At 35.2% G+C, this 27,578-nt stretch overlaps 1 protein-coding gene across 1 annotated transcript in view; it reads right to left on the bottom strand.

Moving 5' to 3' along the window:
- The window catches only part of PPP3R1 (protein phosphatase 3 regulatory subunit B, alpha), a 60,277-nt gene that overhangs the window by 20,606 nt on the left and 12,093 nt on the right, over positions 1-27,578 (bottom strand). The window contains exon 2 of the mRNA XM_045827370.1: positions 5,019-5,058. Within this exon, the coding sequence (XP_045683326.1) occupies positions 5,019-5,058 (40 nt within the window). The remainder of the gene's footprint in view (positions 1-5,018; positions 5,059-27,578) is intronic.

Below are 27,578 nucleotides of genomic sequence, written 5' to 3'. Positions count from 1 at the left end.
TATTGAAGATATCCCCGCCTCTGTTTCTCATCTATTCAATGGGTAAAGTAATAGTACCTCTCTCATGAAGATTTAAAAGGTCGACGGATGTATGTAAAATACTTAGAATAGTGCCTAGCACATATGTTGTTATTATTTATAAAAATAAGTGTGGTGATTGTTCACTACTGAGTTTTCCTAAATGTAGATAGCCTTTAAAATTTACCCAACTGGTTGTCTATCCAACATAGCTAGTCTGGCTGTGAACTTTTACTAGCTTATTCAGTCAAAAGATACTCAGCCCACCTGCTTTATGCCAGGCGTTGCACTTATAAATCATTTCCTTGTAACTGTTCAGAATTTATTATCTATCTCTAAAATATACTTTAAAAAACACAGCATTATGCCTATAATTATTAATAGTTAATTACTTCATATTAAATAACCAATACTCAAATTTCCCCAAACGTCACAAATGATTTTACGGGGTTTTTCTAATCCATCAGATTTGGCAATTAAGTAATGAAGGTGCTTAAAATGACAGTGGCCTTAATAATAACAACAGTTTCAGTAAAGTACTAAGGAATGAGTGCCAGATTGCAGAGGCCATGAAATTAACAGAAATAAGGAAATGGAGATAACTATATAGGCTTTTCTTTTGAGGAGCTCAAATATGAAAAAGAATAAAAAAAAAAAACCTGGAAGGTGTATGATCAGGATCAAGGAGGAGTTCATTATGTCTGTAAATTGAAGAGATGGAGCAGCTGAGAAACAGAGACCCTAACAAAAAAATACGGTCCTGGAGATGACAGGGGATGAGTTCAGAACCCCAGGCAAAGAGGCCGACCCTAGAATAAGGGAGGTATAATCCAAACTCTGACACTGAAGGGAAGGAGTTAGTAAGCATGTGTACGTTATTGGGAAAGTTTCTGTGTGTGAGAGGGAAGGTAGAAGGTAGGTAAGAGGGTTGGCAGTAACGAGGTAATTATGTTAACACTTAAAATGTTCTCCGTTTTCTTAAAAATTAAGAGAGAAATCATTGAGTAAAAGTAGGGTATTAGAAATGACTATGCAGGTATCTGCACCGAATGCTGAAAATCTAGATGCAATTTAAGGGGAGTGAAAGAGACAAATGACCAGAGAGGTGAAAGAATTCATCAGTGTTGAAAATATAACATAGCTTTCAAAAACCATTTCAAGTCAGTCCTTCTATGAAACTTTTCTTAATTTCTTTATCCAAGGATAACTTTCCCTCCCAGGGATATTTGTTTTTATTTATCTTAATAGTTTAGCTCTATTATAATAATTTATGCATTGCTCTTTTTCCCAGTAACTAGACCTTAAGCACTTTATGGGTGCTTACCTGTGTGTCACAGGACTGAAGACAATACCTTACAGCACACGATTTAGAATCTAATTACCTTTTTAGAAAGTAGTACAATTAAATACTGAAAAAACAAACGAGTTACTACTTGAAAAACTGGGAGGACCACTGCAAGCTGGACAAAAAGCCTCACTGAGAACACAGAATTGAGCTGGGTCTTAAAGGGATGAGAAGGCATGACAGGCTTTAACCTGAACGGGGAAGTGTAAATATTAAAGTGCCTCAAAGACTGGTTTTAACATTCTAACATATGGTGGTAGCTGTTTACAGACAATAGTAAGCTCTTCCAATAATGGAGGTTTGTAAACGAAAAAGTGGTGGTTCTAATTGTGGACAAGTTCATTTGGGGGAAGTTAATCCAAATCATGTATAAAATATGATAAAAGTACACTGTATTCTAGTGAACCAAGTAGGGAACAGAGGAAAAAAAGATATCTACTGGGTAACAGAAGAAGTCAGATAGATTCATTGTAGGTTGAACACTCACTGACAAGTACAAACCTTTCCTGACAAGGTTCAAGTTTCACTAAGGCATAGATGTAGTCACAAGAAAGACCTACGTTCTGAGGATAAAGCTGAAACAGCTGTAACAGTGTATGGCATTTATTTAAAATACTACACATGTTTTAAAAACTTGGCTTTTGCCATCTGGATGTCCAAATATTAGAGAGGTAATACCATTTTTGCCTTTTTGCCCTGAAATGTTTTCCTTTGCAACCAGGTAAAGGAGGAAAAGATAGCCTGGCAAGTACTGTGCCCCTAGGACCTCTATTCTTGACCAAGACACAAAAACTACTCTCAACACCCTATCTCAAGTCCACTTGCACCTGAAGCCTGGCTAATCAGACTTCCAAACACCTCCTTCTTGCCACTAGCAACTGGGAGAATACCGTGTTTCACCGTGCGTAATGCACTCCCATGTAAAATGTGCACCCGTGTTTTTGCACGCATTACACATAGGATTATTATACTCATGGTATGGAATAACTTTTTGCTAAAAAAATTTGAGCAAAAAAAAAATGAGCATTATACATGGCAAAATACGGTAATCATCACAGGCTCAAAATGAATATTAAGTGGCAAGATACAATTTTAAGCAAACCCTTTCAATTCTAAAGAAACTATAATACCAACACATTAACTTGGCCAGAGACAAGAATTCTAGATCTAGATAACACCCAGAGCACTAGCCTGTAACAATTCTATCTTGACCGCATTTCAGATAGGTCAGGCAGTGGTAGAAATGATAGTTCTCAAATCCAGAAGACCATTACAATCTACAACAGGGTCCCGACAAACCTGTTCTGTAAGAGGCCATACAGTAAATATTGTAGGCTTTATAGACCTTGTAGTCTCTGCGGCAACTACTCAACTCCGGCACTGTGGCATAAAAAACAGCCACATGTAAACAAATGGGCATGACTGCGTTCCACTAAAACTTTATTAACAAAACTGCTGATAGTCAGTAGTTTACCAATCCCTGGTCTACAGTCATAATTAGGTTTGGTTTGGGTCAATTTCAACAACATGACAGATGCAACATTTTATCTTCATGTTAAAATAGAAACATATACCTACATATGATAACTAGTAAGAAATTCATAAAGGAAAGCCTGAGAAGATACCTTAAAATAAAATGTAAATGGTTGGAATGGCAGAACAGTGGGTAATTGATCATCGAGTATCACCATTTTAAAAAACTGTGAAAGTGCCCTGGCTGGAGTAGCTCAGTGGAAAGTGTCACAGGTTCGATTCCCAGTCAGGGCACATGCCTGGGTTGCAAGCCACGGCCCCCAGCAACCGCACATTGATGTTTCTCTCTCTCTCTTTCTCCCTCCCTTACCTCTCTATAAACAAACAAACAAATCTTTAAAAACTCAGCACTGTTTAAAAAAAACTGTAAAAGTTACAAAATAGATAAAATGAATTAATAAACAGTATCAGCTTATGGTAGCTGCTACAAGGAAAAAAACCAGGATATACTACCTATGACAGAGAGATTCTAGGAGAAGAGAGAGACAACATTTCCAAAGAGGTGACATTTAGGCTGACAACTGCAAGACAATGAAGTCAGTTAAGTAAAGAACTTAATACAACTCTGAGGAAGACAAGGCTACAGGTGCAGTGGGCCTCCATTCCACCTGCTTCTGTCTCACCACTGTTCACTCTCCCCAAGGAACAAGTCCACTGGGAAGTTGTGCCTCAGCCATCACTTTTAAAAATACCAGAAAGACACCCATGGAACCAGAGGTGGAGATCAAGCAATTTAGAATTACTCTAACCAGCAGCAACATCATCTTGGGAGAAGGTGTGTGGAGACTTGATCAGAGGCACAAAGGAAAAGGATCTTAAAGCAAAAGGACCAGTTCAGATGCCTACCCAGACTAAGGATCAGTACAAGTAAAACACCTGTGAGGAAAATTCTAGGACTTGGGATCGGTTTCAGATGAGGATCCACAAGCAACTCACTGACTTGTACAGTACTTCTAAAGACTGTTAGAGATTGTTAAACAGATTACTTCCATTAGCGTTGAGCCAGGAATTAAGGGTGAAGTTACCACTGCAGATGCTTAAGTCAACCTTTTAAATAAATGATCACTCGTTAAATTTAAAAAAAAAAAGAGTCTATTATACAAGATCATCTACCCAGAGCTCATAAGCAAGCACAGGTGTTGATAAGAATGAAACTGACAAGTGTTTTTGGTAAAAGGAAGCAAACTAATGAAACATAATGAGCAACAAGTAAAGTGGTTTTAATGAGGAAAAAAGGGAAGCACCACCTTGTTGCAAGGTAAGAGGTTTTCAGAGCTTATGAGCTCTGGGTAGATGATCTTGTATAATAGACTTTTTTTTTTAATTTAACAAGTGATAATTTATTTAAAAGGTTGACTTAAGCATCTGCAGTGGTAACTTCACCCTTAATTCCTGGCTCAATGCTGATGGAAGTAATATGTTTAACAATCTCTAACAGTCTTTAGAAGTACCGTACAAGTCAGTGAGTTGCTTGTGGATCCTCATCTGAAACTGACCAACTCTATCAAATAGGGATGGAAAGGTCAAGAAAGATTCAGAATGGTTTGGGAGTTCTGGGACCTCATGATGATACCTAAATTTACCAAATGTCCCCATTCCAATTCTCAGGATCTTCCTCTCCCTGATCACAAGCCTTCCACACAAGAAATCTTACGATTTTAATAAAGATCCTTGGTCCTCTCACTGATCTTCGAATCAAGAGTATCGAATATCTAAGACTGTCATGTTCTGCTTTTATATTCTCCAACAATTAGAAATAACCAGCCCACCCACACTTCCTCATTCTCCCCAGAAACATCTTTGCCAATAGCTACTCGTTCTACTTGCCTTCTATAAGTAATTTACTTTATGTAAACACAAGACAACTATTAGTTTATGCAACTGAGATTTGAGATTTGATTTGTAGCTAAAGCATACTGCAGATACTAATAATAAAAGTCCGTAAAATATTTCTCTATTCTGATTACTTAAGACTATAAGTCAAATTCACTACACATTTTAGATAATTATGGGCTAACTTTGCTATACAGACATACAGAAGAATATGATATACATACATATTACATATATAGAGCTATGTTAATGTGAAAGAAATTCTTGATAACAAGAATATTTGACTTACAGTGTGAGCACATTTCCAAAGGATAACTTGCCTCATTTCCCTGCAGGAAAAAAAAAGTTGTTAGTTAGAAAATTGCACAAATTTCTTTACAAAGTTAAACATTTTGAGTTACAAAACAGAGAAATAAGCCAGAAACTAATGTATCTAGATCTAAAAATTGTATTTTTTAATTAAAAAAGTGCACAATAGGAAATGCTCTTGAATCAAACAGGCCTAAGTCACATTTCTGACTCTTAAGACTTACACAAACATTTGATTAACATTTATTTTCAATATTTTTAATAGCATAAACATATTGTATACCAAATTTTAACACACTACAGACTATCAATGCTCTAACTTGTCTTGCTGGGGTAGAGCTGAGAATAAGTCTTCTCCAGCCATCTCTATTTAATTGAAGAGTTTTCTTAGACTACAAAGCTGTTAGAAAAAAAAAAAAAAAACAGCAAAAGCCTATTACCATTTATACTTGCACTGAAACATAATGCTCTACATGCTGTGGGATTAAAATAAGAAAAATATTAATAGGGAAATGGGCCCAGTGTCAGACATCCAATTCAAATTTTTCTTTTCATGGGACATCTTATCCTATGGATAGATTCTAAGTTAATATAATTTCTCTAAACTCCTAATTTAATAAAATATATATACAACCAACTACCTGTTTTTTATACTAGGATTCTACATGAAATTTATTTAAGAAGAAAAATGCTCTAGAAAAACATAGCCCTGGGTCAATGCTTACAACGAGTAAATTTTGATAACTAAGCCCAGGGAGGTTATATGCCTGGTAGATCACACCATTTGATTAGTAATGGAACCAGGAGTACTTCTAAATCTAAAATGGTCAAAATTCTAAGTATAACAGATCCACATGAGGCAAAAACCATGAAGATCTGTTTTAAAAGTCCACAGAATTTAAAGCAATGGAAATTGAGTTTCTAAAGTTTAGTAATGAAATTGAGTACCATGCATCCTATACTCTTATTAATCTAATACTGACAATAACTGTACAATATGATTGACATTTAAATACACGGATGGGCAAAGGTAGGTTTTACAGTTGTGAGTACATAGAAACAGTTTAGTCTTGTACTATTTACTATTAACCTATTTTTGTCCATTCTTATATTTACTTATATACCCTAAGAAGTTACTGGATACTCCAAAAAACCATTTTAATTTTGCTGGATAGCTTTCAAACTCTGAAAATAATCTCTTATTCTATGTAAATTTAAAGTCTAAAAAAGTTTATTAGTAAATTAAACTTTTAGTATCTTGAATTCTTAGCATGTTGCCAATAACTGAAATTTATAGCAGATAACTGCAACTTTCCAGAATGGATAATTTACTAGATCACTTTAAATATCAAATATATATTAAAGATAGAAGAAATTCTTACCATGATTCCTATCTTTTACTGCCTCATATATTCTTTCATGCCTATGTTTTTAAAATATGCTTAAAATTTTATTTTACTGACCTAAAATTATGTTTCTTGCAAGGCTCTAAAAAGAGTATAATGATACTTTGGATCATCACTGTGAGTTTTTAAATAATTAATGGTATCACTGTTTTATAAGTGAGGGCAAAAGGGTTATATGAATTTCAGGGAGGACTTAGAATCCAGGTTTTTGTTTCTCTACCTCACCAACCTTGACAGTGTTATCAATTCTTTATAAATGATGCCATCCATCATGTATCACTGCCTGCTAGCCAGCATCCACTAAGAGCCAAGGAGCAACCTAGCTAGGACTCCTCAGAACTTTCCCACCAACACTGACTGAATGCCTCATCTCTCTTCTAAGCTTAGGAATCCATATATCCAAAAAGTTATTTCTACCTCAACCTAATTTTATACCCAGCAAAAATATCTTTCAAACATAAAAGCAAAATGCTTTTTCCAGGAACATATAACACATTATCCTCATTTTTAAACTATTTAACACAAACATGGTAACAATGCATTGTATGGTATATAAGGTGCAAAAGTAAAATCTTTGAGAACATCAAGACAAATGTGAGACAGAAAAATGGATGTACACTGTCAAGCTTACACCAGGAGAGAAACATTACATTATTTAAAAATAGAGCACAAGGGTATGTATATTAAACCAATCACCAATGACAATGATCCAATGAATCATACCTATGTATTATAATAAAGCCTTCCATAAAAAGCCAAAAGGGCAGGGCTCTGAGAGCTTCCAGGGTACTGAACACAAACACGTGTAGATACAGGGAGAGTGGAGAACCTAGGTGGGTAGGGCATGGGAAGCTCCTCACCCCTTCCCTTGTACCTTGCCCCATGTGTCTCTTCCATCTGCTTGTTCCTGAGTTAGCTCCTTTTTAATAAACCAGTGATCTACTAAGTAAAATATTTCTCTGAGATGTGAGTTGTTCTAGTAAATTAATCAAACCCAAAGAAGTGCTCCTCGAAACCTCCAATCTACAGCCAGTTGAACATCTAGAGCCCCAAGTAACAACCTGAAGTTGCAACTGGCATCTGGAGGGGAGAGAGAGAAGCAGTATTGCAGGACTGAGCCTTAACTTGTGGAATCTGGTGCTATCTCCAGGTATATTGTGTCCGAATTGAGCAAAATTATTGGACACCCAATTGGTATCCCAGAATTGGGTGGATATGTGGATACATGGGGAAAAACTGCACACCCACAGAGTAATCAGGTCTCAGAAGCCTTTTATTTTATACATTTAAGAGTACTGAAAGGAAAATAAAGCAGTCATAATAGAGTTTAACATTTCTCTCACAGTAACTGACAAAAAAAGTAGACCAAAAAAATCAGTAACATTACAGAAGGTCTGAACACACTATCAATTCACGTGTCCTAAAACAGCAAAATATTCTTTTCCAGTTCCCACAGAACACTGACAGAGACAGACATTATTCTGAGCCTCAGAAAAACTCTCAATAGCCATGACCAGATTGGCTTAGTTGGTTGGGCATTGTCCCACAAAGCAAAAGGTCTGAACCGGGGTTCCCAACAAAGCAAAAGGTCCAAACTGGGTGCAATTCCCAGTGAGAGCACATGGCTAGGCTGCAGGTTCAGTCACCAATCAGGGCGTGTACAAGAGGCAACCATTCAATGTTTCTCTCCCTCTCTTTCTCCCTCACCCCTCCAAAAATAAATATATAAAATCTTTAAAAACTCTTGATAAACTTAAAAGGTTTGAAATATACAGAATATATTATCTTACTACAATGGAATTAAACTAGAAAGATATTTGGAAATAGCTAAGTATTTGGAAATGAAACAACACAATTCTAATTACCCATAAGTCACAGAGGAAATGACCAGAAATCAGAAAATATTTTGAATAGAGTGAAAACAGAACCTATCAGAATTTACAGGATACAGGTTAAGCAGCATTTTGAAGAAAATGCCATTTTACAAAAGAAGTCCAAAACACAAATAACTCTTCCCACCTTAAAAACCTAAAAAAATAAATTAACTAATTAAACCCAGAGCAAGAAAAAAGAAATTAATAAAACAGAAAGTAGACAGATAGAAAGATAAATCAACAAAACCAACAACTTCAAAGAAAAATAAAAGATATTCTAAACAATACATGAAAATTGCACAACTTAAATGAAATGGATGAGTCTCTTGAAAGATAGATTCTACTGAAACTGACTCAAGAAAAAAAGAGATAAGCGGAACCCCTCTATAGCTGTTAAAATAAACTGAGTTTGAGTTAAAAACCTTCTTACAAAGAAAGCTTCAATGGTCAATACTATAATATATCTGAAGTTCAAAAACATACCAACACTATGTAAATCCCTTCAGAGAGTAAAACAGGAGGAAATAGTTCTTAACTCATTTTATGAACATCATTATCCTGATACCAAAATCAGATGATGGCACTACAAAAAAAGAAAACTACACTTCAATATTCCTTCATGACCATGGATATAAAAATCCTTACAAATATTTTAGCAAATTTTCCCTGGCCAGTGTGGCTCAGTTGGTTGCAGCATCATCCTATACCTAAAGGGTTGAGAATTCGATTCCCGGTCAGGGCATATACCTAGGCTGCAGTTTCGAACCCCAGCCGGGGCACAGACGATCGTTGCCACACAGGAGGCAACTGATCAATGTTTCTCTCTCACGTCCATGTTTCTCTCCATTCCTCTCTCTCTAAAAAAGCCAAAGAAAAAAAGGCCCTCATGTGAGGCTAAAAATAAAAATATATTTGAGCAAATTAAATCCAGAAAAAAAATCATGACCAACTGAGAATTATCCCAACAATGCAAGGTTGGTTCAATGCTCAAAACCAATGTGATTCACTACACTAACAGATTAAAAAAAGAAAAAACACCATATGGCCATCTTAACAGATACAATAGAAACATCTGACAAATTTCAACACTTATTTGTGATAAAATTAGAAAAACTCAGCAAACTAAGCATCTTGCTTGATCTATAAAGGCTACCTGCAAAGGGCCTATAGCTAACATCATAGGATGGTTTAGGACTAGATGCCTTCTACCTAAGATCAGGAACAAGATAATGACATCTGCATCAGTACAGTAAGACAAGATGCAAGAAATTCTGGAAGCAACAGAGAAGAAATGAAGAAAACACTTGCATTTGGATAACCATCAAAAATACAAAAACCCAGTGATAAAGTTAATAAAATGTGTGCAATGATTATACAATGAAGGCTATGGAATACGGCTGAGAGAGATTAAACATGACCTTTAAAAAACGAAGTCCTATTATCATCATGTTCATAGATCAGAAAACTAGTTAAGATGACAACTCTCTCATACCAATCTACCGATAAAAACAATCCCAATCAAAATCCCAGTAAAATATTTTATAGAGATCAATCAATTCTAAAATGTATTTGGAAATACAAAGGATTTAAGTAGCCAAAAATTTTGAAATTCAACAATCTTGAAGAACTTGCTCTCTCTGACTTAAAGAACGACACACAGACACACTAATACACACACAGTCAAGTAATTTTTGACAAAGGTGTTCAAATAATTCAATGGGGAAAATTCTTTGCCAAAAAATGATGCTGAAATGAATGGATATTAACATAAAAAAAGACAAAGAACTGAATTTTACAATGATAGTATAGCACATGAAAAGATGCTTTACATCTTAGAGAAATCTGAATTAAAATTACAATGAAATACCACTTATGTGCAACTAGTATATATATGGCTAAAAGTTGCCAACATGTGAAATGTTGCTGAAAATGTGTAACAAATAAATGCTTATGTGCTGGGCAGAATTCAAAGATGGCCTTCTGAAATTCCCAGTCCCTGGTATATATCATCTCCCAGTTATTCAAACAATAATCTAAATTCTGCTACAAGAGGATTTTGTGTATGTACTTTAAGTTCCAAATCGATTGAACCTAGGGTAAGATTATTCAGATGGGTCTCTTGTACTCACAAGAGCCTTTTAAAAACAGAGAGAAGTCAGAGATGAAAAGCATGAGAAGAATTCAACATAAGGGAGATGAAGTGGGCCATGTGCCAATGAATGCAGGCAGTCTCTAGGAGCCAGCTCACAGTGAACAATGAAACAGAGACCCAATCCTACAAGAAACTCAATTCTGTCAACAACCTATAAGAGCTTGGACTAAGAACCTTACCCAGAACCTCCAGACAAGAACTCAGTCTGGCTGACATCTGGATTTCAACTTTGTGATACCCTAAAGAGAACCTGTCCTGAACTCTGACCTACAGAACTAAATATGAAATAATAGGTCGTTTTAAGCCACTAAGTTTATATTTTGTTTCACAGCAATAGAAAGCTAACAACCAGACCTACAGTATATGTGACTAAAAATAAAAATGTTGACAAACCAAATGTTGGTGAAAATGTTGAGTGCACCTGAAATTTGCATACATTGCTGGTGGAAACTCAAAATGGCACAGCCATTTTGGAAAAAATGTTTGGTGGGTTCTTAACATTAAGTTTAACATTACGTTCAGCAATAAATATATGTCCACACAAAGATTTGTACCTATATGTTCATACAAGCTTTATTGTTAATAATCCAAACAAGAAACAATATAAATTGATAAACAAACTGTGGTGTATCCCGACATGGAATACTACTCAGTAATGATTAGAAAAGACTACTGACACACAACAACACAAATAAATCTCAAAAGCAATATGCTAAGTGAAAACAGCCAGATACAAAGGTTACATACTGCATGGTTGCATTTGTAAATGCTAGAAAAGGTAAGCTATAGTTATTGAAATATCCGGGGTTGCTGGACTTCAATGCAAAGGGGTACCAAGTAACATATTAGGGTAAAAGAAATGCTCTATGCCTTAATTGTGGTGGTGCTTACAAAAATATATTCATATGCCAAGACACATTAGCTGTACACTTAAAATTGGTTAATTCTATTAATATTATATCTAAGTTACATCTCAATAAAGCTGATTTTTTAAAGACTTGACAAGAAGTCCTAAGTATAATGGAATTGCTGCGTAACACTCAGATTTGTCTTTAGTTAAGAAAGATAAAAATCTCATCATTTTCTTTAAAATAACAGTCAAGTTCCCTGTCATGCTATAAATTACAATTCAAAAACTATATAGATTTTTATTTTTGTAAGATACATATAAATTTCAAGGTTGTAAACTACGTTTTTTATTTTCCAGATTAACCTTGCAGTACCATGAGAAAACAGAAACCACTTAGTAATAGCAATCTTTACCGCTATGATCCTTTCATCCTTCATTTAGTCCCCTTCTCAGATTTTAAACTCCACAAAGATAGTAATTGTCTCACCTTTGAATATTCCTTGACAGATTTAACACTGTCCTAAATTTATTCAAGGAAGGATTTAATAGGTGCATGTAAAAACTTAGATAACCTAAAGGAACTTGGCTTAAGTAGTATTTTAAGCAGCAATGTGTTCAAGAACATAGATTAAGGGCATATTAGCAGACTCAAGAAATTCTTCAAAGGCCTGTTATTAAAGAACTTTAGGACTTCTGGCCTAGATGGAGGCATAGGTAGATACACTGTGCCTCCTCACACAAGCAAAAGAAGGACAAAAACCAACTTAAAAATAAAATATAACCAGAACTGTCAGAAAATAAAACTGCACGGAAGTCTGACAGCCAAGAAGTTAAAGAAGAAATATTCACCCATACTGGTAGGAGGGGCAGGGACTTTGCAGGCTAGAAGGGGCTGGAAAGAAGTATTCCAAGTCATGAAAGGCAAGGACCTCCATCCAAGATTATCCAGCAAAGCTATCTTTTAGAATGGAAGGGCAGATAAAGTACTTCCCAGAAAAGGTAAAGTTAAAGGAGTTCATCATCACCAAGATAAAGCCTTTAAAGGGATTTATCTAAGAAAAAGATTAAAACTATGAATGGTAAAATGACAACAAACTCACAACAATCAACAACTGAACCTAAAAAACAAACTAAGCAAACAACTAGAACAGGAACAGAATCACAGAAATGGAGATCACATGGAGGGTTATCAGCAGGGAGGGGGAGGGAGGAGAATGGGGGAAAAGGCACAGGGAATAAAAAGCATAAATGGTAGGTACAAAATAGACAGGAGGAGGTTAAGAATAGTACAGGCAATGGAGAAGCCAAAGAACTTATTTGTATGACCCATGGACATGAACTAAGGTGGGTGGGTGGGGATTCTGGTTGGAGGGCAGTGCAGGGTGGAAGGGAATTAAGGGCAGGAAAAAAAGGGGACAATTGTAATAGTATAATCGATAAAATATATTTTAAAAAAGAACTTTAGATTTTCACTTTCCTTGATACTCACTTTTCATAATGAGCATATCTATTAAGCATCTGGTCCTACATACACTAAATAAGCAGTACTTTCAACACTGAAGTTCACAAGGAGCCTATAATCAAGTAAGATAATGTTGTCACCTTTTCAAGTCCACCAGATAAATATCTAAATATTCTGACAGCATGCCCTTTGAAAGTATTCTAAACTTTACAGTATGCACCTATAAAATTTATTTTTTTCTCTTGTATCTTCACACTCTTAAGATCAAAGTAACTCTAAACAAAATGAGATAAAACAGGTCCCAAAATATTTTCATTTCTTTGCCAGAAAATTTCTTTAAAAAACACTTACCTATTCTTAATTTAATGTGGACCAAAACTGATAATCATAATCAAGTATATTTTAAAAATACTGGACAATGTTGTCTCAAAGGAAAAGTTAAATATGTCCAAATGTCTTTATCTGCTGAAAAACAAAGCTTGCCAACTTTCCAGTTAATGTGATAGTGCAACAAAATCAATCAAAATCCATTTTTTCCCATGGAGTAAAAATCAATGACCACCTTAATAACTGTTCTAGAACAGATATTCTTTACACTTAGAAGTAAAAAAAACATGGTATGAAACTGTGGATAGGTGAATTGGGGGAAAGAAAATGAAAAGATTAAAAGAGATAAAAACAGCTGATATCAACAGAGTTCCAGAGACAGTCTTTCTTTTTCAAGCTGTGAGTCCACAAGTGCCCTTCCCTCTAGGCACTGACTTCTCCAAGGAAGAAATAAGACTAGATGAGTACAAGGCTCCTTAAAGCTATATTAAATTTTTTTTGACCAGTAATGAAGATGCTAGATGTATTTAAATATAAGGAAGAGTGGGACAGAGAGAGAAAGGGAGAGAGAACACAGAAACTAAAAGCATTTTGTTGGTCCAAGAGACAGTTTCCCAAATACAGTATGCTTAATTTTTTATTATTTTATTTTGCAGGCCAACACAACAGTTAGGGTGAAAAAGGGGCAGCCAGTAATCTCAGAAGCAAAAGTTATTGGCAATATAAGTCAAATGTGACCCATAGCAACAAATCTGACACCAGGGATTTTATGGACACTTTATAAAAATTAGTTATGATGCTATCAATAACAAGAGTGGTGTACAAGACAGTATACCACTGTTGAACAGTAACTAGTTTTCCAAGAGAAGTAAAAAACATATCTGTACTTTCAAAACGATTTTAGGAGGGAAAAGCCCCTAAAAATATCTAAGCCTGATAAATGCTGCTAAAATCACACTGTTGCTTGGACTTCTCTAGTGAATGTTTGAAGACACATAATGTGCTATGTTAAAGATCTTATTACTGTATAATGGGGCCAGAAATAATCATACCTGATATTCAATTTTACAGTGTAAAATGTAAAACTTATCTATTAAATCATATCTAAGCAAATCCTATTTTTCTCTACTACTCAATATTAACATGATTTCTGTATGTTTATCTTGTATCCTGAAGTCTTACTGGAGTCATTATTAATTCTAGGGTTGCTTTGGGGTTTTTTTGTAGGTTTCTCAGAATTTTCTATGTAGGCAATCATACCATCTGCAAATAGGGACAATTTTTCTTTTTTTCCAATCTGTATACCTTTTGTATTCTTTTCTTGAATTATGCACTGCCTAGAACTTTTAGCACTAAGCTGAAAGAGTGATGAGAGCCTATTATCTTTGCCTTGTTACTGATCTTAGAGGGAAAGCATTTCGTCTTCGCCACTAAGTATAATGTTAGCTGTATGTTTTTATAGATACTCCTTATCCAACTAAGTTCCTTCTGTATATCTTGTATCTCTTCAGTTTTTTTCATCATAAATGAGTACTAAATTTTATAAAATTATTTTTCTCCATCAACTGATGTGATGTGATTTTTCTTCGTTAGCATGTTAAAAATTCAGGTTATTTATATTAACTGAGTTTTAAAACAGTGAACCAGCCCTGCATCCCTGTGATGAACCATACTTGGTCGTGGTATATTTTTTTATGTACTGCTTAATTCTATTTGCTTATGTTTTGCTAGAAACTTGTGTATCTACATTAATATTGAAATATGAATCTACAGTTTCTTTTTTGTCTGACCCCCCTTTTTATTTCTGCTGTGGAGGCAATGGGGCTATTCAAATTATCTATTTCATTCTGGGTGAGATGGGGTAGTCTGTATTTTTCAAGGAATTGGTCTAGTACATCAAAGTTGTCAAATGTATGTAGTTATTCACAGTCCCTTATTGTGTTATGTCTGCAAGGTCTACGGAGATATCCTCTATTTCACTCCTTCCTGATACTGGTAATTGGTTTCTTTTATTCCTCTTGGTCTTGCTAGAGGTTCTGCAATTCACTGATATTTTTGAAGAACCAGCTCTTTTTTCATTGATTTTTCTCTACCGTTTTTCTGTTTTCAATGTCAATTATTTCTGCGTTCATCTTTATGCTCTTCATCCTCCTTGCTTTGGGTAAACTTTTTGCAGGGTTTTGTGGGGTTTTTTTAAGGTTCCTGAGGTGGGAGCTTAAATAATCACAGATATTTTTCTCTTTCCTAAAATATGCATTTAATACTTTATATTTTCCTCTCAGCATGGCTTTAGCAATGTCCCACCAACTTCAATTGGTTGCATTCTTATTTTTATTCAGTTCATAATTTTTTACTAGCATTGGGACTTCCTCATTGAACATGGATTATTTAGAGTTGTGTTTAGTTTTCAAGTGTTCAAAGATTTTTCCAGATAACTTTCTGTCAGTGACTTCAAGTTTGATTCTGCTGTTGTCAGAGAACACATTTAAAATGATTTCAATTCTTCTATGTTTGTTGAGGTCCGTTTTTATGGTCCAGTATACAACTTACTGGTATAGTTCTGCAGGCACTTGAAAAGGTGGTATACACCATTATTTAGTGGAGTGTTCTGTAAGTATCAATTACATACTAATGGTTAACTATTGTTAAGTGCTTCTGTATCTTGATTTTCTGCTTAGTTGTTCTATCATTTGCTGAGAAACAGGTGTTGAAGTCTCCAACTATAATTTTGGACTTGTCTTTTTTCTCCATTCAGTTCTATCAATATTTGCATCATACGCTGTACTTTGCAGCTTTATTGTTTGATGCAAACACATTTAAGAGTGGTATGTCTTCTTGATGGACTTATCTTTTCATCATTATATGACGGCCATTCGCTATTTTTGGTAATTTTCTTTACTATGAGGTCTACTTTTTCTGATATCAAGATAGTCATTCCTGTCTCCTCAGGATTAATGTTTGCAAGATATACCTTCTTTCTTCCTTTTACTTTAAATATGCCTGTATCATTACATTTGAAGTGAGTTTCTCGTAGACATTGCAGAGGTGGGTCATGTTTTTAATCTACTTGGCCAATATATGTATTTTAATTGGCATATTTAGACCATTTAAATTTAATGTCATGATGGGTATGATAGAGTTTAATGTGCCATTTTTTCCCTTTTGTTCTCTTTGTTTTCTTTATCCTGTTTTCCTGTGGCTTACCTGAACATTTCTGAAAATCCCATTTTGATTTATCTAGTATTTTCAAGTATATCTCTTTATACAGCTTTCTTAGTAATTGTGCTATGTATTACATTATATGTAACTTACAACTGTCCTAAATATTCCCTTTACATACCTTTAGAATCACATCACACAATGCTACATTTTTCACTTAACTGTCACACATAATTTAGAAAACTCAAAGACCTATTGTACTTACCCAAACTTTTATACTTTGAATTGTTCTTTCCTCCTTCATAATGTTCCAACTATTCCTTTTACTATCATTTCTCTTCTTTTTTTAAAACTTCCTTTAGCAATTTTTTCGGGTAAATTCTGGTGGAAACATATTCTCATAATTCTTTCATCTGAGATGTCTTGATTTCCCTTTTATTCCAGAAGGATATTTTCTCTGGATATAGGGTTTTAGACTAATAGTTCTTTTCTTTCAGCACTTGAAAAATGCGGCTTCCATGGTTTCTGATGACACATCTGTCATTTGAACATCTACATGTTTCTCCCATCTACGTAAAGTATGATTTCTCTTGAGCTGATTTCAACATGAATTTTTCTTTAGTTTTTAGAAGTCTAACTTTAACGTATCTTCTTATAAATTTCCATGGGTTTATCTTGTTTAATGTCCACTCAGCTTCTTGAATCGGTAGGTTACACATCTTTTGCCAAATTTGGGAAATTTTCAGCCACTATTTCCTTAAGTACTTTTTCAACCTTGCCCTCTTTCTTCCTCTCCTGAGAATGCAGTAACACAGTGTTAAATCCTTTTTATAGTCCCACAGTTCCCTGAGGCTCTGTAGATAATTTTTTTCAATCATATTTTGCTGTGTATAATGTGCTCCCATGGACAATGTGCACCTATGTTTTTGTGTGCATTATACACAGAATTATTCTCCCATTAGTTATACCCATAATATGTAATCCCATGTATAATGCACATCTTTATTTTTCCCTCAAAAATTTGGGCAAAAAAGTGCGCAACAAATATGACAAAATACAGTATTTTCTTTCCATTGTTCAGATTGGATGCTTCCTCATATTTTACCTGCCAGCTTACTAATTCTTTCCTCTGCTCTATCTGCTAACTGAGCCACTTTATCAGTTATTGTATTTTTCGGTTTCTTCTATCTGACCTTTATATCCTCTATTTATTTGATGGTTTTCTATTTTTTCATGTTTCCTATATATCAGTTGTTTTCCTTGAAGTTGCAGGCTCACTGCTCATTTTTGAGACTATGTATGCCAAATATTCAAGTGTGAATAACCGGATTTTGTCAGTTGTTCTCAAGTAGTTTTGGTGTTCTATGAAAAAGACAGCTCCTTTAGCTTGCAAACCACATATTTGTTTTTGTCTCAAAACCACCATCTTAATTTCAGTATGCAGAACTGGTGCTTTGCACATGTATCATTTCACAATACAGAATATTAAGATATATGTACACAATGATCAGATTTAATAAAATACTTTTTACTGCTTTACCAAGGATATTCTTAAGCAAAGCTGTTGTTTTTTCAAACTGCAAATGCATGGAAGTGAAGAATAAAAAAACTACAAGTACAGTATGTTGTCCCTGTTTTGATTCATGTAAGGCAGGGGTGTCAAACTCATTTTCACCAAGCACCACATCAGCCTCACTACTGCCTTCAGAAGGTCAAAATAATTTTAGGACTGTGTAAATGTAACTACTCCTTAACTGTTAGGGAGCTGAAATTACATTCAGCCCCTTGAAGGCTACTGCAAGGCTGATATGGTCCCCAGTGAAAATGAGTTGACACCCCTGATGTAAGGTATCAGCAGTTACGCCAACCACTGGTTTTTTTTTATCACCAGTGCAAATGTAAACACAGTGAATAAAAACAAATGTTTAGTGTTATTATAAAATCAGTTTTGACCTTGTGGACCCCCTGAAATGATATGGGGATTTTCAGGTATCCATGGACCACTGTGAAAACTGTTGATACAGTTTAAAGATCTGTTTTAAATTTTGCCAATAGGGAATAATGACGTTTAAAGAATTTGAAATGAGATTCACCAATGAAAAAGAAAACACCCCAATACAGCAATAGAACCAGTACACTGTGGATATACTCTACTAGTCCTAATATTTTCTATTATGGTTCCATAATAATACTCTATATTATCCTATAATACATAAATATGCTCCAATAGCATTCTTTTTTAAAATCTTTTTCTTCCCAATACCATTCTTCATAGCAAAAAAACAAACAAACAAAAAAAACCCAACACTTGGATTATGTACTATATTCAATGTCATGGCTCTCTTTAGCATGCTTTAAACTGGAACAACTAATTCTTCAGCCTGTTTATATCTCTCATGACTTGGACATCTTTAAAGATTACTGACCAGTTATTTTGTAGACTGTCCCCCTTCACAGATATGCCTGATGCTTCATCATTATTAGATTCAGATTATACCCTTCCAGTAAAATAATCACCAAGTGATACGTTCTTCCCAGGTATCAGGAGGCAGATGATTTTTCTCATTACTGGTAATGTTTTCCTAGTTAAGGTCTGCCAGATTTCTCCATTGCAAAGTTATTATTTTCCCCTTTATATTTAATAAGTGTCTCATGGGAAGTTAGTTTGAGACTACTTAAATAACCAAGTTACTCCTCAAACTTTCACCCATTCATTTTTAACATCCATTGATAATTCTGTGTGAGTTCATCACATTATGACTGCTGGGGATAGCCAGCCTCTAACATGATCCCTATCTCCTGGTATTCACAGTCTTGTATAATCAATCCCATCTCTTATGTAACTTGCTTTTAACCAACAAATTTTGGCAACATTAAGGAGCTATCACTTTTGTGACTAGGTTTCAAAAGACTGACTTCTGTCTTGCCAAGAGTCATTTCCTATAGCTTTTTCAGCTTACATGCTTTAATGAAGCTAACATAGCAAGAAACTGAGTGTGACCTGCAGCCAACAATTGATAAGGAACTGAATGCCACTAACAACCAACGACTGAGTGTGGAAGTGAATCCTTCCCCACACTCATATGATACCTCATATCCAGGCTGAAAACTTGATTTCAGCCTTCTGATAGAACATGAAGCAGAGAACCCAACTAAGCCCACAGAAACTGTGAAGTAACGTGTGTTATTCTAAGCCACTACATTTTGGGGTACTTCGTTATGGAGCAATAGGTTAATTCATACAATTGCCATATGGTAGTTTTCTAATTCCATCATTCCTTCAACATTTATTATTTGCCTATCTCCTATAGGAGAAGGTTCTCCTTTCTCCTCCATTTTTATATGTATTTTGGTGTGAAAGCAGGGACTTTATTTTAATGAGTTATAATATTTTATTATCATTATCAAATTTGAAGCTTAAATTGTCTTACATTTGGCCAGTGGGAGTCCTTCCCCTTCAGTCTGATTCCTGTGTCCTTTTAACATGTCCCTATCATCCTCTGGGCACTTATTATGTCCTGGGCACAAGATGTTCCAAGCAGATATTGTCCTTTCTCTGTCCCAGTCCTGAAATCAGCTATTTCTCCAAGGAGCCTGGGTCCTTTTAGTCCAGAATGGTGTCACTTGAAGAGAGGCCCTTAATTTTAATGTAGCCTAATTTAATCATCTCATTTTAAACTATGATTAATTCTAAGCACACCTGATTATTTTTACTGAGCTGTCTAAACGTAAGTTTTACTATATGAATTTAGATCTTTATATTGGTTATTAATACTCTGAAGCAATTTTCCACATGTAAAGAAGGCAAGAGTCTGCTATTTATACCCTTTTACAGAACCATTATTGAGAGGGAACAGGGATTCAAATGCTTTGTGCATTGCAATATGCTAGGCATAAATCAAGTAATAAATATTACAGGTTCTCAGGTTCTTCAAAAATACAATTTTTAAACTGCAGGGTCTATGGACATCCAGGTAGACATATCAGCAAGTACAGAACCTGGACCCAAGGGAAAGATCATACTAAAGATACAACTTGAAATGGTCAGCATACAGATGGGTAGTCTTCACCACTCAAGAAAAAGTTCATAAAACATGGAAAATAAAATAGTAGAAAACTAGTATAAGAGAAATTAATCAAAAACAAAATGAATGATTAAATACAGAAAGAGAATCAGTAGAATATGGTTCTAGTCTAATAATTTAGTATTTTATTATAGCTTTATCATGATCTATATTACACTGTAATGTTTTCTCATAATGGAGTATACATATTACTTTGTTTCTATTATGGTTCATGTCCTAATATAATTTTAAAAATCATGTAAGGAGCCCTGACTGGTGTGGCTCAGTTGGTTGGGAATCATTCCACAAAGCAAAGGATCACCAGTTCGATTCCTGGTCAAAGGCACATGCCTGGGTGGCGGGTTCAGTCCCTAGTCAGGGTGCATATGCGAGGCAACTGACCCTTGTTTCACTCACACATCGATGTTTCTCACTCTCTCTCCTTCCCTTTCCCTGTCTCAAAAAATTAACAAATAAAAATCCTACAAAAAAAATTACCCAAGGGAAAAATTTAAGAAAGAATTAAGAGTCACAAAAGGGACAAAATAATTCCTCTTTTTTTGATAGGTTTGACTTTACTAAAATCATATTAAAGAGTATAACTTTAATTTGATCAATAATAACTCTAAGTTACGCAGATTGCTATACTAAGAGTAATTACCAACAGTAGCCCTACAAAACTATCTTTATGGATGCAGTATTTTAAATGATCTGCCAATTTATTGTAACATACAATTCTAAGTACTTTCTTATTTAATGAACACACAAAAATGAACCACATTATTGTGGGTCTGTCACAGGAAAATATATTCTGAGTAGACACACAACTATAGTGGGTGTGGATGGAATAAGATTCTGTCTTTCTTTTTTTAAAGATTTTATTTGTTTGTTTGTTTATAGAGAGAAGAGAAGGGAAGGAGAAAGAGAGGGAGAGAAACATCAATGTGTGGTTGCCTCTTACGTGTCCCCCATTCAAGATCTGGCCTGCAACCCAGGCATGTGTCCTGACTGGGAATCCAACCAGTAATCCTTTAGTTTGCAGTCTGCGCTCCATCGACTGAGCTACACCAACCACACTATCTCCTATTTATTTATTTTTTTGTGGAGGGGGGAGACATCAATGTAAGAAATAAACATTGATCAGTTGCCTCTCATACATGCCCCAACAGGGAACTGAACCCACAATCCAGGCATGTGCCCAGATTGGGAATCAAATCAGCAGCCTTTCACTTTGCTGGAAAATCCCCAACCAACTGAGCCACGCTGGCCAGGACCAAGATTCTTTTTCAACTAGACCTAACTTAAATGCAAAGGAGTTGTTTACAGATATGGAATCAATTACCCACTATGATTACCTTACTATACTGCAAGCTCCACAAGAGCCAAGCACTTGTTTTTGTTTTTATTAGTTATTCTACCATGCATAATACACAAAAAATACTTAAACATTCTGAATTATCACTGAAACATGCTTTTGTAAATCTTCATTATCCTTTTTTGTTTCTTTGAAAAAATGTATTGCATCCTAAACAACCGGTATGTGAACTTTAAACATAGTCCATTTACCAATTAATCACCTTCATGCCTATTCAGTTTTTCCAGGAATGAGGCTCCCAACATTTAAGAAAACTCTTAAAAGACAAAGTATTTGTCCAAAAGGTTAAGAATGATAACCTACGACATGCTTAATACACTATAAGCAATCAATAAAGCCAAGGATTTAATAAAACTTCATTCCCAAATGTACAAAATATCTCTCAAGAAGCAACAAACACACAACAAAAGCTTTATTAATGCAGAAATCTTTTAAAAAACAATATGAAAAACCTGCTGTTTCTTTTCATCTGGTTTTATTCTAACAATGGAATTACTTTTCTTCAAATTAAGACAATTCTTTACATAAAGTCCTAAAATCCTTCAGACAGTACAGATATACTAACTTAAATTGCAGTAACTACTTTTTAGTTCAAACTGAATATGAAATACAATGAAACTTGCTAAGAGGTAAAAACTAATGGATCTAGAAAGTAATCTTTAAAAGGTAACGTGAATAAAAACAAAAACGGAACAAAGGAAAGTTTATTCAACACAAGAAAATGAGTTAACATGTATGAGCTGGGCCCTCTGTTAGAGACTACATACATCTCATTTACCCTCGAAACAATATTCTGGATAAATGAGTGTTAACTGGTAAGCAGCTTATACAAGGTTGCACAACTGGTAGTGGTACAGACCAAATTTGAATTCAAACTAATATAATTCCCATAGTATCCTTACCAATTGTATATCACATAGCTACACCTATTCTGCATTATACAAGAAAAGCAGTAAGGTACTGAAGCCATTTTCTTTTCGTCTTAGAACACAAATTCAAGGGGCTCATCATGGGCAACTCACATAGGCACAGCAACTTCAAATGTAGTGCTCATGTATCTAATACACTCGTCACAATCACAGAAACATGATGCTAAGAGAGTAGGAGATAGGTGGAGACAGCTGAGAGGAGATGTAGTAGAGACAGAAAATATAAATTATTATTACATGGAAACTATCCAACAACTTCCTATAGGGAGCAATACTAATTTGGTACTATATTTTAATTTAAAAACATATAATCCCAAAACCAAACAGAAAATTCTACAGATACAGCATTTTAAACCACTATAATTGAGAAAATAGTATCAAAACAGAGAAAACAGTCCTAGCAGTGGAATAGTTCTGGATGATGGTAAAAGATCACCTTGACTATGGCCACAGGAAACAGTGGAAGTAGAGAGAAAGTACAGGTTAGTAAAATGGAGAGGGTCAAGGAACACTAAAACAGGATGTGCATAATGACTTAAAGCGATGGTGGAACCTAGTCGGAAAATGGGTGACACTGGAGCCTAAATTCTGAATGAAAACCAGAGTATCCAGAAAGATGTTAGATGATAATGAAGAGAAGAAATAAAGAGAAGTACAGCTCTGATCGGTGTGGCTCAATTGATTGGGTGTCATCCTGCAAAGCAAAAGGTCAAAAGTTCAATTCCTGGTCAGGGCACATGCTTAAGATGTGGGTTCTGTTCCCAGTTGGGGTATGTAAGAAAGGCAATGGATCGATGTTTTCCTCTCACACAGATGTTTCTTTCCCTCTCTTTCTTCCTCTCTAAAAGTAAATAAATAAAATCTTTAAAAGGAAGGAAAGGAGGGAGGGACAGTCAGATACAAGAAAATGACCGCAGGAAACTAAATAAGTAATAATCTATTAGGGCGTCAGCAAACCATAGCCCCAGGCCAAATCAGACCTACTACCTCTTAGGTTTTATTTTAGTGGTATCTTTTTTTAACTGAGATATAATCGACATTTTATATTAGTGTTAGGTGTACAGCATGGTTTAGTATTTGTGTATATTGCAAAATGATCACAACATTACAGTTAACATCTGTTACCATGAAGCTACAAAATTCTATTTCTTGTGATGAAAACTCTTAAGACATACTCTCTTAGTAACTTTCAAATATGCAATACGATGTTATTAACTATAGTCATCATGCTGTGTGTTATATCCCCAAAGTTGTACAGGCATTACCACAATCAAATTTAGAGCATCATCACCCCAAAAAGAAAGCCCCCATCCACTGGCAGTCATTCCCTATCTATCTCCCTGCCTCACCTGAATCCTAGACAACCAGTAATCTGTATCTGTATATTTGCCTATTTTGGACATTATATATCAAGTGTGTGTTCCTTTGTAACTGGCTTCTTTCGCTTAACACAGTACCTTCAAAGTTCATCTACGTAGTGGCAATAGTCAATACTTTTACTGCCAAATAGTATTTCCTTGTATGCATGGAGCATGTGTTATTTATCCATTCATCAGCTGATGGACATTTGGCCTGTTTCTTTTTTTGTTTTTTATTGGCTATTAAGAGTAATACTAGCCATGACCGGTATCGCCCAGTTGGTCGGGCAATGTCCCACAAAGAGAAAAGTCACTGGTTTGATTCCCAGTCAGGGCACATGCCTGGGGTGCAGGACAGTCCCTGGTTGGGGTGTGTGAGAAAGGCAACTGATCAATGTATATCTCTGGCACTTTGATGTTTGTTGTCCTCCCCTTCTTCCTCCCTTCCCTCTAAGAAAAAATAAAATCTTAAGAAGAAGAAGAATGCTATTATGAGCATTCACATACAAGTTTTTCATTTCATTTCTTGTAGGTATATACTGCTTAGGAATGGAATTACTAGGTAATGTTTAACACTTTAAGAACTGTTTTCTCAAGCAACTATAATACAACATTTACGTTCTCCTCAGCAATGTTATGAGGGCTTCAATTTCTACACACTCTCACCAATGCTTATCTGTTCTTTGTATGCCAGCAGGTGTGAAATGGTATCTCATGCGGCTTTGATTTGCATTTCCCTAATAACTAATGATGTTGAGCATCTTTTCATGTGCTTATTGAACGTGAAATTATCTTCTCTGGAGAAATGTCTACTCAGATTCTCCACCTGTTTTTTTGTTGGGTGTGTCTTTGTTACTGAGTCTTAGGAATTCTTTACATATTCTGGATAGGAGTCTTTTTATCAGATCTATGAGTTGCCAAATTTTTCTCCCATTCTGTGGATTGTCTTTTCATTTTCTTGGTGTGCTTTGAAGAACTTAAGATGTTCATTTTGGTGACGTTCAACTTGTCTTTTTTGTTGTTTGTTTTGTTGCTCTTAGAAACAATTTGTCAACTGTGTTAGTAAATTAGGTTTATTGAAACACAGCCATGCTTGCTTGTTTATGTATTGTCTAAAGCTGCTTCAAGCTACAATGCTAGAGGTTAGAATTTGCAAAAGATTATATGGCCCACGAAACTTAAAATATTTTTTATCTGGCCCTTTACAGAAAACGTTTTTCAACATGTGATCTAACACAATGGCAAACTTCCAACCATCCTAACTTAAAATAAGCAGCCTTCCTTCACCAGAAGGGGCTGCAAGGCAGATGATATCCTTTGAAAGGAAACAGAATTTTGGTTAAGGTAAACTAGGTACAGAAAATACTTTAGTGAATAGGCTAACAATACAGAGTATATCTACGTACTAGTGAGGGAAGCGATACAGTATATCATCAGAAGCCAAATATACTTTTCATTGCCTACAATCCCATCAGAGTACCAAGTAAGGTATTACTCAGTGTACAAAATAAAAAAGGTTGTTTTTTCTACTGTAAGACCTAATCTGTGGTAAGCTAGAGCCAATTTTTAAGAACTTAACTGCCTTGGAGGAAGGTGGTCGGTCAAGAGGTACAAACTTCTAGTTATAAGATTAAAAAAAAAGTGCTAGGGATGTAATGTACAACATGATGACTATAGTTAACACTGCTGTATCATATATAGGAAAGTTAAGACAGTAAATCCTAATAGTTCTCATCACAAAAAAATTTTCTTTCTTCTCTTTCACTGTATCTATATGAGATGATGGATTTTAACTGAACCTATTGTGGTAATCAAACCATCATGCTGTATGCCTTAAACTTATACTGATGTATGCCAATTATTTCTTAATAAAACTGGGGGGAAAAACAACCCTGCCAGAGTAACAAATTTGATCTTTTTCTGGTATGCAAGAAAACATTAAGAATAAAATGGGACCTAAGGAAAAAAACCTGCTATGAGACTTGCAAAAAAATTCTTCCTTTCATTCTTCCTAACAAAAAGAAAAACTTGAGAAAGTACTAACCTTTGCTCTCTCTCCTTCAGACACATGTTGGCACATGAAACTGCAGCAACTCTCTCCTGATATGCTGAGCTTTAAAGTGAACTAAAACCCGTGTCCTTGATGAAATCTGATGAAGAACTCTGGCTCTGGGCTTCTCATTTTGTCAAATAATATATTCCTTATTATTGGACCATTTTTAGTTAGGTAAGTATTCTATTACCCAAAACACTCTGATTTTTTCTACTTTGTTAGCTGCACAAAAATTAAAATGAAGTATATGAAATCTAGATCTGCCAAGAATACTACTCACACATGAAAGTTTTTGGTAGCTTGATTTTCAAAAAATTAAACAGCATTTTGCACTTTATAAGCATGTTGGGTAATCACCTTACCCAATACCCACAAGAACTCTAAATCAGGCAGTCTTGCAGATTCAGGCTACTCTAATACTATCCGTACAATTCTATATTCCATACTTGTCCCATCACATCATATTATGTCTCCTAGTATCAAACAAAATTCATTGAAAGCAACATAATCAACAAAAATTATAGTATTCTTTCAGCACCTAAATAACTAATTGATATTATACAACTCTATTTGATGAGTCAACTAACTAGACTTAATGATAAAATGCCCAAATAGCTGCTACATGTTAAGTTCAAACTGGGCAAGCAGAGTGACCAGAAGAAACCTAGCACCTTATTACAGCTCTACTATAGACTCATGCCTATGGCTGCTTTGATGGAATAAATTCATCTCATATTTGGCCTACCTCTCTTCCTGCTGCCTTCTATTTTTGCCAGCATTATTATCTTTTCCAAAGAACTCTACATTCTCACCATGTGTCTGAAGTAGGGCAGCTTCAGTTTTGTCATTTTTGCCTCTAGCAATGACTATAAATAAAACTTAACTGCACCTCTGTTGGCTTCCCAAGCCAGCAGGACAAAAGCCTACTCACCCATCATCCATCATTTACATTTACGTTCCACAACCTATAATGGAAACTAGCTTTACAAAGACGAATTAAAATGCATCCCCTGCTCTAGAGTAGCCCACAGTTTCGGAGGAAAGACAATTAAACACAATGAAATATAGGATGCACTGGAAGTTATTTACAAATGGCCATTAATTGCCTGTGGGAGGTGGGAAAGTCTTCGTAGAATGCCACTGGAATGGGATCTTGATGTGTGCCAGACAGAAAAGGGAAAGAACATTGCAGATGGAAGAAAAAGTACATACAAATGCACCAATAAATAAAAAAGGATGAAGCATCTGAGAACCAAGTGATTTGACGTGGAAAGAACATAAGGATGGCCAGAAATAAGGATCAGAACATGAGTGTCGTGAAAGGAGTTTAAATTTTTAATCCTAAGAGATGTAGCACTGACTTTTAAATAAGGCAATGACACTAGATTTCTCCTTCACATGAAAAATTCTAGTGGCAATACAGAGGACAGAATGAAGGAGGAAGAAACTGGAGGCAAAAAGAACAAAGCATTAAGTAGGTTATAGAAATAGTCCTCCGGAGAAATACATGGAACTGCAACAATGCCAGTGG

Source organism: Phyllostomus hastatus, unplaced genomic scaffold (assembly GCF_019186645.2).
Source record: "Phyllostomus hastatus isolate PE091 unplaced genomic scaffold, TTU_PhHast_1.1 phas_scaffold_78, whole genome shotgun sequence".
In the NCBI taxonomy this organism is placed as follows: domain Eukaryota; kingdom Metazoa; phylum Chordata; class Mammalia; order Chiroptera; family Phyllostomidae; genus Phyllostomus; species Phyllostomus hastatus.
The sequence above is the reverse complement of the archived record's forward strand: the minus strand, read 5'-3'. Positions and strand labels throughout refer to the sequence as shown.